The 13,274-nt window shown below is 43.1% G+C and overlaps 1 protein-coding gene across 1 annotated transcript in view; it reads right to left on the reverse strand.

Annotated features, from left to right (window-relative positions):
- Positions 1 to 13,274, reverse strand: part of Clnk (cytokine dependent hematopoietic cell linker) — a 96,606-nt gene that overhangs the window by 28,201 nt on the left and 55,131 nt on the right. Inside the window, exons 11-13 of the mRNA XM_085836356.1 lie at positions 8,908 to 8,935; positions 5,863 to 5,881; positions 2,953 to 3,034 (exon numbers count right to left, since the gene is read on the reverse strand). Of these exons, the coding sequence (XP_085692482.1) occupies positions 2,953 to 3,034; positions 5,863 to 5,881; positions 8,908 to 8,935 (129 nt within the window). The remainder of the gene's footprint in view (positions 1 to 2,952; positions 3,035 to 5,862; positions 5,882 to 8,907; positions 8,936 to 13,274) is intronic.

Raw genomic sequence — 13,274 nt, forward strand, 5'->3', positions numbered from 1 at the left:
TAAGTCGAGTGTGGTCTTGCCTCTTAGCTACACACATAAACACTAACATCGGTGTGCTTGGGGCTCATATTCTCTTGAATTTCTAGTGATGGAGAGTCAGCTACAGATAGGAAGAGGTGCATAGAAGTCCATGCTTTTCTTATCTATGTGAGCTGGATGAGAAAAGAATGCAGGGGATCATAAGGAACTCCACGCAAAATGGGGATTATGAAAATATAACAGAAGGCAATCAAAACAGCAATATGCACTTCTAATTACAAAAGTGGTGTGGCCGGGACGGCTCTCCCAGGTCTGAGCCTTGTACCTCACTGTAATTTTCTAGTTCACTTTGTGTTACAGTCAGCGTCAACGTAAGCTCCAGGTTCTAATAGAATTTCATCTAATTACACGAGTTGTGCTCTATTGCAAGGATTGTGCTACTGATGGGAACCTCTGGCTAATTAAAAGCCACTTGACCTTTTCGTAGTGCTAGTGAAATCAACTGTATCCACTTTTTGTTGTCCCCACAGAAGCCCAAGAACCTTACAGCTGGCTCTATCATTGAAAGGTTATCTGAGGACCAGAGGGTGTGGCCATCACTATTTACATTCTTGACATCCTAGCTCTTGACTGCCAAAACCCACATCCCCTCACAAGAAGCTGAAGTATTGTTTCTGTTAAATGTCTGAGGGGGAAAAAATGAGTCACAAAGTTTCTCTTTGATTTTAAAGAATTTGTAGGGAATACTAAAAGAGGTGGGGTGTCCTTACAGAATATTTTAGGTACCAAGCACATAGTTCATAAGAATAAACATGAAACCCTAAACAACTAAAACGGATATAGAAGTGATAATTCATCTAACAAACGTGTCTAGCACTTTCAAGTGAGCCCCTGTTTGGGAGAACTATAAAATGAAGGAGATATAGTTTCTGCTTTAGTGTGGAGGAGCACATGCAGGGAAATATGGCTGTCAAGAATCCTAATGGACCTGACAGATGTCCCAGGAAAGGTATAAGGTGTCAGCTCCTGTGGTGGCGAGAGGTCACACAGGTGGGACTGCTCAGAGTGTGGAGGACAGGAAAGCATGCTTTGGGGATGTGGATAGCATTGTAGGAAGACTCAGAGAGGAGAAACCACAGGCTATTTCCCAAGATTCCAGGAAGAACATCCCACACAAATGGGGTAGGATGGATACTCTCTGCGTCAATGAAGGCTCTTGCAGTAGTCCTGACAAGAGTTGATGGGGGCTAGTGTATGGGGAGATCTGGGAGGAGAAATGGGTATATTCAAGTTTGGGAATGACATTGGAAATCAGAGCAGATTTCAGCAGGAATCTTGTGATTCCTGTAACCTCTCTAAGGGGAAGGGCTGGCTGAATAATTGGATGCCCAGGTCTGGAGCCAAGCAAGGGGGCTTGGCCAGGAGATGGGGATGTGGGAACCATTGACATGGGGATGCCATATGTCACTGAACCATGAGTTTCAGGCCTTCAGTGACAGAGAAAGGCCATAAAATGAACTCAGAAGTACCACCAGCATTTAGGGCTGTTCTGGGAGATAAGTCCAAAAAGGAAACTTAGGAGAGGCAGCTAATTAGGAGAACAATTAAAAGCAGACTTTGTGTAATAAATCAAGCACACAAAGAAGCTGAAACCACATGAAGTAATGACCACAGGTACCAGCCAGATGAAGAAGCACATTATCCTCTCATCTGAATGTGACTTTCCCTCTTATTAGAAAATTTCAGTAAAAGAGAATGTTGGGTCAGATTGGGATTCATATAACAAATAGCCCCCTAAGAGCGACAGAGCAGTTGCCCTAATCTCTGCAGGACAAAGAATGAGAAGTTTCTGAAGGTACAAAACAGGACAAATTAAAAAATGAAGCAGGCAAAGGGAGTAGGGCTTGGGATGTTCCAAAGTTCACAGTTAATTGTACAGAGAGCAGCTGTTTGCTAGGCTCTTGTTATGTTTAAGGCTTAGACACCAAACCATGCCATTCGCCAGTGGTGACATCTTTCAGTCTGAATCCTGTAGCTCCCTCCTAACAACCCATCTCAACCTACCACTAATGTGGACACTCCAGTAAATACTCATTAAAAATTAAGACTCCATCTCTACTGTGGGCATGCCCCAAAGACAGCCATGTTGGGCAGCATTGCTAGAGTCAAGTTGCTACAGCAGCATGGGATTGGCCTTTGGAGTTGCCCTTAACTTCAGCAGTCAGGGACTGTGTCTCTTGAGACTTCACTGTTACCATCTAAGGAGTGGGTGAAGTGATTCTCTGGCTCTAACCTTGCATGTGACCTATGGAAATAAGTTCTCTACACACAGAGAGCAGTAAAATGGGGGAAAGTAAACAGAAGACTAGATGCACAAATATACATCTGAGAGAGATAGTATGGTGGCTGGAGGGCATCTGATGAGGATGTAATATGTAAAGATGAGGGCTGAGGACTGAGGTCACAGCCATTAGCTGGAGTGCATAACACCAACTCAGAGTCCTGATGTTGTAGGCTCTACATGTGGAGAAAGCCATTAATTATTTATATAGAGTGACCTTGGTCAGGAAATCACCTTTGATTCTTCCTCAGCTGATGTCACAATCAACTGACATCAGAATTATGACACCATCTGCTCACCTACAAGTCCTGTTCAAGTGTGTCTGTGGGCTTTGATGCAGATATGAACTGAGAACAGCTAGAGATGACCCACTTTTTCTGTAAGATTGATGAGAATCTATCCAACTCAGTTAATACTCAAGTTTTTACACCCCTCATTTGCCTGTAACATCCAATCATTTATAAATAGCAGAAAGACATTAGTAAGTCCTAAGGCAGATGGAGGTGTCCATGTTTTCCAGAAAAGAAGGTCAAAAATTTCCTGTTTCTTAGAAGTCTTGTTGTCACTGTCTAAGATCTAAGAAGACACATATCTGCTGATCTGATACCTAATGGGTGTTCCTGACTTCTTACCTGGCAATGGCAGGTAGACTCTTCTGCGTGTTTTGGTTTGATGATGGGCAAGAAGATTCTGGCTTTGTCTGGTGATGAGATTCTGGAAAGCATGACATGTTTGGGTCAGATGGCACAGTGAATACAACTGGGAGCTTTTGGGAGTTCACTGGGATAGCTATAATTTAAATTATTTTATTATTTATCCTGATGCTTTTAGAAATCAGAAGTAGTACCTTGTGGAGGTTGTAAAAATTGCATGGATTGTTTATAATATAAAGCACACATTACCTGATTTTCCCAGAAATACAGAATACCCCACCAGAAGGCATTTTAGGGATTATTATAGGTGGATTTATTTTGAAAGACTTTGGTTTTGTTATGAGCTCATCCACCCACCCCTTTTTTTGTTGGTTCATTCACACAAGTCAATGAGTCTTTTCTGAACACTTATAGAATGGGTTCTTCCCTAGAATCTGGAGTTACAGTGGGGAAGCCAGATGTGGTTCTTAAATACAAGGGGACTATAAGCAAGCAGAGCAGGAAGAACATTTTGGACAGAATGAGTGACATAAGGAAAATACATTATGCTTAAGGATGTACGATTAATCTTGTGTGGCTGAGGAGAGCCTTCTGAAAGGTGACTGGTGAGTGACATTCTGATGAGAGTGTTAAAACCAAAAGAACACTGTGAGAGTCAGCAGGGTCTAGGGATGCCCACTACCTGCACAAACCACTTGTGTTCTCCTTCCCATCCTGTGATAGAGCAAGTGAGTTTCCATGGTTCTGATGTAGGCCAACAGGTACCAGTTGGTTACAACTGGGAATCTGTTTTCTCAATGTTTCCTCCTTGATCATCGTCCTAGGAAAGTTTAACTGTCAATGTCATACATCCTTCAGTCATCTGAAGGAAGAGCCTCAATTGAGGAATTGCCTAGATCAGATTAGCCCATATGTCTTTGAGAGGGAAGGGTTAACTTGTTAATTGATACAGGTGGGCCTAGCCCACTGCGTTCAGCACTACCACCAAAAAGGTGGGGCTGGGGTATCTACAAAAGCTAGCTGAGCATAAGCCTAAGATGTGGGTCAGCAAGTGTAATTCTACCATGGTTCTTGCTTCTAGGTTCCTGCCTTGTTTTCCTGCCCTGATTTCCCTCAATACAAGACTGTGATCTCAAAGTGTGAGCTCAACATCCCTCCCATCATATCCCTCCTCCCCACCCACCCCCCCAAACACAGACGTTGCTTTTGGCCAGAATGTTTAATCATAGCAACAGAACAAGAAAAATCGCCAGGTGCAGCCAGGCTTCTGCATTGGAGTTACTTAGCATGCCATTACTGGTCTTGCTTTTCATCATGGATGAATTGTAAGCAGCCATCGATCCTTATGAAAGACATTGAATATACTCTGATGTGTGACTCATAAAGCACTTTCCCAGTTGTGACAGTGGGCCATATAAACAGAGAAGCATGCACACCTTGACTTAATTTGGGTGTTACTCTGCACTCTGCCCAAGGTTGACCACAGACTGGATATCACTGATTGAAGGGACTCTGATTACTTGAAATGGCATTTGAGTCAGTGATAGGTCCATTAATCACACACCCATAAAATCACTTTTTGTCATTAACAGCTACGTAGAACATCCACCCCTCTGGAGCTTCACGATGCCACATTTGTACATTACTAACATCAAAGCGTGATGCAAGGATACCTGGATGTTTTAGTACACTAAGACTCATCATAGATTTCATTTGGTTTTACAATTGCTAACAAATCCCCAGTTCTCTATCATGGCCCTTGGAATTCACAGACCTGAGTAGGCTCTGCTTCCAAGTGTTTTACCTTCTTCAAAGTACAGGGCAGAGCCAGCTAGAGACCCACATTGGAAATATAACTCAGACCCATGTAATTTTATTTCAACTAGACACAAGCTAGAGGGAACCTCAGTTGAGAAAGTGCCCCTCACAAGATTGACCTTTCAGGAATTTTCTTGATTAATGATTGATGTAGGAGGACCCAGGTCACTGTGAGAAGTGCCACTTCTGGACTGGTGGTCCCCAGTGCTATAAGAAAGCAGGCTGAGCAAACTGTTAGGAGCAAACCAATAAGGATCCTCCCCCAACCCTGCCTCCATGGCCTTTGCATCAATGTCTGCTTCCAGGTTCCTGCTTGCTTTGAGTTCCTGTCCTGACCTCTCTCAGGAATAGAGTATGATATGACCTGAGAGTTTTAAGCTGAAACAAACCCCTTCATCCTCGAGTTGTTTATGGTCATGGTGTTTTATCACAGCCCTAGAAAACCTATGGCACTTGGTGAGTTTGAAAAGGTTTCACAGTCCCAATCCATTTCTCCATCATTGACTAATGAGCTTTGCTAATTCTCTGGAATATGGGGCTGGCCTTTTTGAGTGACAATTAATCATTTTAAACTAATGGGGAACAGGATTTCCAAGGTGGGCATGAAGGGCACTTCCAAGGGCAAGAAGGTATATCTTCTCAGGGTGCTGCTATTTATCAAGCTGTGTGTGTGTGTATGTGTATGTTAATAACACCAACAGTGTGCACACATATGTGTGAGGGCATGTGCATGGGTGACATTGGCCTCAGAATGACATCAAGGTCTTCTCAAGGACTGTGGGAGAGCAATGCATCTCCCAAGTGGCCTGGGGTTACTGTGGCTTCTTTTGGTTAATGCATGTAGATAAAGACAGTTGTCTTACTCCTGATTTTAATCATTGTTCTTACAATAGAGGATGTTGGGATAGCCTGCAAAGTCTTACATTCATCTGAATGACATCACACACACAGATCCCAGGCTTTAAACCCTCACTTTCCATACAATGCTAACCCTATAGAGCTAGACCCAGAACCTAGTGAGATGGCAGTGGGGTTAAAAAAACAAAACAAAACAACAATGTAAACACTTACCTTCTTCTGCTCCAAGGACCTATATTGGATTAGAAAAAGATAGAAAAGATAATGGTGAATGGGTGCAGGTAACAGAAAATTTAACCAACACCATGAATACTGGGAGTCTTATTAGTGGAGTTTGGGGAAAAGTATTTAGTACAGACTTTTAAGGAGATTGCAAATAGTTTTCCTAAAAGACTACATTAAACTCAAGGTATTATCTTCTGTGTATGATGTAACAAATGTACAGTTGGCCAATGGTGTTAAAGGGTGATTTGATTACTAGAGAATACTCACTCACAGTTATCAAAAGTCTTTAAAATATTCTTATTTGAACAACTGCCTTGGTGAAACACGTTTTCTGAGAAACCAAATCTGGCCAAGCTGCAAGGATGCTCAGGACATTGTTCTTTACAGCACTGGAGCACTGGAAATAGTCTGCAGGCCCAGATAAGTAAGAAGTGCTCCCTTGGGAGATAACTCAGTCGCTGAGAGCATTTGCTGTGCAACTGTGAGGACCTGAGTTCTGATCTCCATGACTCTTGTAAAAATGAGGCATGGCTGCATGTGCCTGTGGCTGCAGCCGGGTGGGAGGAGACAGCCAGCCAAGCTGGGTGGATCCTGAGAGCCTCTGGCAAGCTGGGCCTTGCCAAACTTCAGTTTGTGAGGGATCTTAAGGTACTAAAGACAGACAGCAACAGAAGCAGCAGCCTGACTTCTTCCTCAGGCCTTCACATGTACACACATGGGCCTGCATGCCCACATACATACGTACATGCTCACACATACTGCACACTCATATCCATGCACATGTATGCACACATTGCACACAGACACCCATGTACACACAGACACCCATGTACACACACACACACACACACACACACACACACACACACACACTCACACACACACACACAAAACACATGTACTAACACAAGCACTAATGCATGCACTAAAGAATGCATCACACACATGCATGTGCCCTCCACCACACAGGAATTGTTCATTTTGGACTTATACTTGGTTACTGAGGTATTATGCAGGCATAGAAAAAACTCCACACTAAGAACCGAGTAAGAGTACACTATCCACAGGTGGCATGGGGGTTTGTTTTAAGTGTCCATATGTGTGTGAAAGACTTGTGTATGTAGTCATGTTTAACTACGACACTGTGAGGCTTCTTTCCCTTCTTGAAATTTTCATTTTAAAAAATGAACAGATAATGTTATTTTTCTTAAATGCAGGTATTGCTGTTTCTAAACATTTCTTTTCTCTTTCTTTGATTAAAAATTATAGACTTCCTGAATGTGATGAAGAATCTATATGTTTATTGGGCTTGCACTCTGACCACACTACACACACACACACACACACACACACACACACACACACACACACACACACACTTTCTTCTTTGAGACAGGGTCCCAGTATGCATATGAGGTCTCAGTTTAAACAGGCAATCCTTCTGCCATGGCCCCCGTGGCCTCCAATGTGATGGGATTGCTTGTGGGTACCACCATGAACTGGCTCTACCTACGAACCCCAAAGAAGCAGTTCAGCGCCTCGCTGCAAATAATTTCCAAAGTCCATTGCAGACATTGTCTCTGCTACGGAGCCTCCAGGAATCAGATAGACAAAGAATTCATGAACTTGGGGGACAGAAAATTCATGATATGGCTTAGGAACCTTCTGAAATAAAAATGTTCTGATAATAAATAAAATCATACTTTTTTGTGGGCATAAGGAAGATTTATTATACCTTTCATCAAAATTCCAAAGGGCTGTAAAATCTAGAAATATTAGGAATCATTGTTTTATAGATAAGTTACAAAGAGGTGGGACTCTCTGACAAGTTTCCCAGAGTTATCTGGGAATAAGTTGACCTTGGGCCCAGCTCTCTTGATTCCTGTTGGCTCTGGAGACAAGAAATCTTTAGCAGCAGTTTGCTTAGAGAGGCATCCTGTGTCTTGTTTGATGCTAACCAACTGAAGGCCTTTTTATTTTAAAGACCTCAGCATCCCCAGGATTCTGGAATGGAGGCTATGTGTATTATGGATAGCAAATCAAAGCTAATCCGCAGGCCAGGTATAAAGGGTAATGAATCTCTTCTAAATGAGGGGTTTGACCGTCTTCCCACTGGGTATTCCCAGCAGTTCAAAGTGCTCAGTCAGATGCAGCAGGAGCTCTCAGGCTTGTCAAAGGTGAAGGGAAGGAGACCTATAAACACCGTGAGTAGCCTGCTTCAGGGAGAAAGCCCTTGCTCTATTTTGCTGGGACCCAGCTGATTGTTTTGCTTAAGGGCTTCAAATTCCAAATCAAATACAATTAGAAAGCCACAGTGAAATCTCTCTGGTTCTATTGTTAACTTTTTTTTTTCTGTTAGCAAATATATTTGAGTGAGGTAGAAGTGCTTTTCTCCTTTGTCCCGCCCCCCCCCCCCCCCGTTTTCCTTCTTAACCTTTAAAAACTTATTTTCAGTGCCTCTCATTTTCAGGCAGGGTCACAGCTGAAGGGAGCAGATCAGGACAATGGGCTCTCCAGGCATGGTCCCTTGTTCTGCCAGTTGGGACATTCTGACAGTGGATTCCTTCCCAGGCTTTCTTTGCTTAGGGCCTTGTCAAGATCGCATGGGATCCAGTCTGCCCTGACTTGGAAAACTGGAATTCCACCCGAGCTTGAGTCCAGGCAGGTAGCCTGCAACTTTCAGGTAGCCTGAAATAGATCCTTTTGACCCCATGCAACCAAGTAGGGGCTTAGTGAGCCCACAAGCATGGCCCCTGCCCTTCCCAGCCGGCTTCTTTTCATACTGGAGAATTGGTCTCTAGTTGCAGCTTACACAAAAGCAGGCAAAAATCTTGGTAAACGATGAGAATCTGACTGTTAGGGTGAAGCCAAGTTCTAGCAGAAGCCTCCCTCCCCCCAAAAAAAAAGTTTGCAAAGAAAGTAGACAGTCCCTTGAACCTCCTGTGCTCCCTGCTGTCTAAGATGATCAGAATCTTGCTTCTTGCAGAGATAATGCCCCAAATTCCCTCTTTGTTAGACAAAATAGCTACTTACCCTACTGAAGTCTTTTGCACTCCTCTGCCTGTAAAAGAGAAAAAAAAAGAAAGAAAGAAAAAGAAAAGAAAAAAAGAAGGTGTTAAATAAAGGCAACTTATCATGAACAAGATAAAATCATTGTGAACCTTATAAACCTTTGATTACATTTTCATGGCCAAATTAACAGCCCATAGTCCAGTGTGATATTCATCACTGCTCTATAAAATGAAACCAGGCTATTTTTCTTGTAGTTTTCCAAGGGAAGGGAGCCGTGCTAAGCCAGTATGGAAGCTGCTAGCAGAGCTACCCGGAGGACTCATTTCTCACTTTCAGAGGGCTCGAGCCACCCCCTCGTCTTTCCTGACACCTGAGCTTCCATGCCAGGTTTCATCAGCTCACGTAGACCACTGCTTATCCAACTCTCTGATTTTCACTTTGAGAATGTGAGTTTTAAATACAAAGCTGTCAGGGGCACCAAGATCCCTAGATGTTCAGGGAAAGAATGGGGGCAGCAAAGAGAGAATGAGACAGAAGAAAAGCCATGAAACTGGATAGGAAGGACCCGACTGCTAGGTGGATGGGTGTCAGAGCAGGCATTACGCATTCAATATGTGGACAAGCCTCCAGTATTTGTGTGTGCACACACACATACACACACAGACACACACACAGACACACACACATACATACACACACATACGCATATACCTACACACATACACAGACATATACACACACATACACACATATACACATACATACACACATACATACATACACACATACACACACATACATACACACGCATACACACATATACATACACACACACACACACACATACACACACACACACACACACATGTGCTTGTGAATGTGGAGGCCAGAGCTTGGCAGTGAGGTCTTCTTCCTTCACTCTCTTACCCTATCTTTTGAGACAGGGTCTCTCACCGGTCTGCTAGGCTGGCTGGCCTGTGAGCCAGAGGGAATCTGCTTGTCTCTGTTTCCCCAAGTGTTGGGGTTACAGGCTTTGTATGTGGGTGCCTGGGATCTGAACTCAGATCCCCACTCTGTGCTGCAAGTGCTTTACCCCCTGAGCCTAAGGAAAGTTTGACTTGCTGGGATTTGAACCTACACCATCAGCATGAGTGGCACTCGAAAATCAAATGAATTCATTTTACAAAGGCCTTTCAAACATGTAAGAGGAGTTAACCGAGCGTGTAAGCAAAGCTTGTTCTCTGAGCGTCCCTAAGCTCTCTTGCTTGAATTCCTTTATGTGTGTAGGACAAGTGGGGTGGCTGTCCTCCTGTTAGATAAAGCCCTCAATGTATAAAGTCACTGATGTGCCTCACATATTGACTGGGACTCCAACCTCTGCATTTGATTTGTTCTCACCCACAGAATGGCAGCAAGGGCATTCACCCTGACGGGTTACTGGAAGAAGAGCATGAGATAGAAGTGCGAATCTGTGGCATGCAATGGGTAAGAAGAATATCCTATGTGGCCAGACCGGTGAGCAAGGCAGGGAGGAAGTGGGCTGAGGGTGTGTTGTCCACCTGCCTGAGTGTGTGAGTGAAAGGGAGAGCAGGCTGGAAGATTAGGGTGGCTTCACCAGTCTCAGTGAGAAGCCGGGCATCTAGACCTTTGGAACTGGACAGGATCAGGCAGCCTGACCAACCTTGGCTGCTGGTTTCATGTCTAAGCAACTCCTTTGGGAAATGGTACGCTCAAATTACATCCGAAAGAATTAAAAACATACATAAACACTTGTATGCAGAAGTTCATAGCTATGTTATCTATAATAGTCAACAAGTGAAAGCAGGGGCCAGGGATCCCGCTTAGTGGGTGGGTGGGGTGATTGCCTCAGTGACTTCCGTTCTCTCCACCGCATAAACCAGGCATGGAGGTATAGGCCTATAATCTGGAGTAGTGAGGAGGTAAAAGCAGGAAGCTTAGTAGTTCAGGGCCAGCCTGGGCTATGGGAGACAGTCTGAAAGAGAGCTTCCTCAGTCTTAGTGCTTCTCCCAAGTTCCTGTGGGATGGTCACAGGCAAATTAAAGAGATAGTATGGATAATGATATAGAACCAATACACATACTCTTAATTATTTTGTGGCCAAACTGAGATTAGCTTCAGCAGTTTCAGTGCTTGAGATTCTGGTGTGTCAAAGATGCTGGTGGGATGGCTTAATTCAAGACATAGTGTGTACAAAGTACATTATATCCTTGCCCACAAATGGACTCAGGTAACCTTGTACAATGATTTTTTGTTTTTTTAATGCAGAAGCTGAGGCTGGAGAGAAGGCCCAGCAGTTAAGAGTGCTCATTGCTATTTCAGAGGACACATTTGGTTCCCAGCATCCACAGCATTAGTTGGCTCACAGCTGCCTGTAACTTCAGTTCTGGGGAAGAGGGCGGCGCCTCATCTTAGACTCTCTTCTGGCTTCTGCAGGAATCTGAATGCCAGTGTTTCACACACACACACACACACACACACACACACACACACACACACACACACACACACACACACACACTCTCCTTCCCCTCCTCAAATAAATATGGAAAATACATCCTAAAAATCATAGAAGTGGCTGGGTATGGTGGTCCATGACTTTAGTCCTAGCATTCAGAAGGCAGAGGAAGGCAGATCTCTATAAGTTTGAGGCTAGCCAGTCTACAGAGCTAGTTTCAGACAGCTAGGACTACACAGAGAAATCCTGTCTTGAAAAAATCAAAATGAAACCAAACAAAACCAAAACAAAAAAACCTTCAAACCAAACCACCAACCAGCCAACCAAAAATCCTAGAAGTGATCCTAAAGTTGCAGTTTTTAAGTTAAGGCACTCATGGCATTCAGCCCCGTGGAGTGTGTGAACTGTGTCCCAAAGTTCTCTATGGCTACATATTGATTTTACTAAATCAACAAAAATCGTGAGGGGAAGTTTGGCTTGCTAAGATTTGAACCTGCACCGTCAGCATGAGCAGTATTCAAAAATCAAATATGTTCAACCTGCAAAGGCCTTTCAAATATTTAAGTGGATTATACTGAGTGTGTAAGCAAATCTTGCTCTCTAAGATTCTGTACACTCGCTTGATTTCATTTATGTGTGTTGGACAGGTGGGCTGGCTGTCCTCCTGTTAGATAAATCTCTCAATGTATAAAGTCTCCCAATGTATAAAGTCACTGACGTACCTCACAAATCTAATGAACTCCAGGATAGGTCAGCTTTGGGATCTTCCACATTAATAAACTGAGTTTTCAGGAAGAACCCTAGCCCTCTCTGATTTATTCCACATAGAGCAGGTGGGCACTCTGATACCTGGATGGTCCTTTAGCCTCACTGGCTCGTGTTGCTTCATCGAGGGCACCTTCGAGTTTCTTTAGTTGCCCATGCTCTGTCTACCAGAGCTTGTAATTAAAATGTGACCACAAATACACAAAGTTCTAACATTTGTCTCCTTGATATAACAGGTGCTTAGTTTAACTTTAAAGATACTGCCATCTTCTACAGATGTGGACTTTCTTGAGCATTCTTTAGTTATTAGTGTAGTTTGAAATGGATTGGATTAGAATCCTTCTGTGTTAGGTATGGCCTCTGCCATCTTTGATAAAATAAATTTCCTCCCTGAACCCCAAATTTAGACAGCAAGAAAGAGGATTGTTGAAAGTTCTACTGAAAAAAAGAAAACCCCGTGAATCTGTTTCAACTAAGACAGCACTTCCTGTCTGCACACTCTGATGGTTGCACCTGGCTTCATATGGAGTTTCTATTCTGAGATTACTATAGGATGCCCAGTGGGATCTGACATGATTCAGAGATATGCTGTGTTTTTCTACCCAGTTTCTCCTAATAGCAATATCTTATAAACCTATAATAATAATACATATTATGACAATGTGTATTAATAATATATATATATAATAAAATTCATAGAGTAATGATGGTGATAATAACAATTTATGCTTTCAAATCCTTAGTTTCCATTCATAAATATGAATTGGTATATCTCTAACCCACACTTTTTTTCCTTTAAAGGGTAATGCGTTTTGATATTTACAAAGATTGCCTTCACTTCCCAAATCATCATAGTGTACTTTGAGGTGAGCTGGATTGTTTGAACAGATGTGATTCCAGTGTGGCTGGTAGAGAAGGAAGAGCGTTAGTCAGTCACCAGGGTGTTCCATGTCCTAAATATGAGATGCTTCACTTAAATTATGCTTTGGCTTGACCCCAACCCCCCAGCCCACTTAGTTCAGTGAAACTTGAACGACACACCATGGTACAATGAGCTCTGTATTTCTATGCCCTTGGTATATGGGGTGCAATAATACTGTCTTTCACATGGTGTATCTGAGTGACTACACACAGAAGCCTGCACAAA

The sequence above is a fragment of the Mus caroli genome, unplaced genomic scaffold (assembly GCF_978045245.1).
Source record: "Mus caroli unplaced genomic scaffold, Mus_caroli_1 scaffold_4, whole genome shotgun sequence".
Classification (NCBI taxonomy): domain Eukaryota; kingdom Metazoa; phylum Chordata; class Mammalia; order Rodentia; family Muridae; genus Mus; species Mus caroli.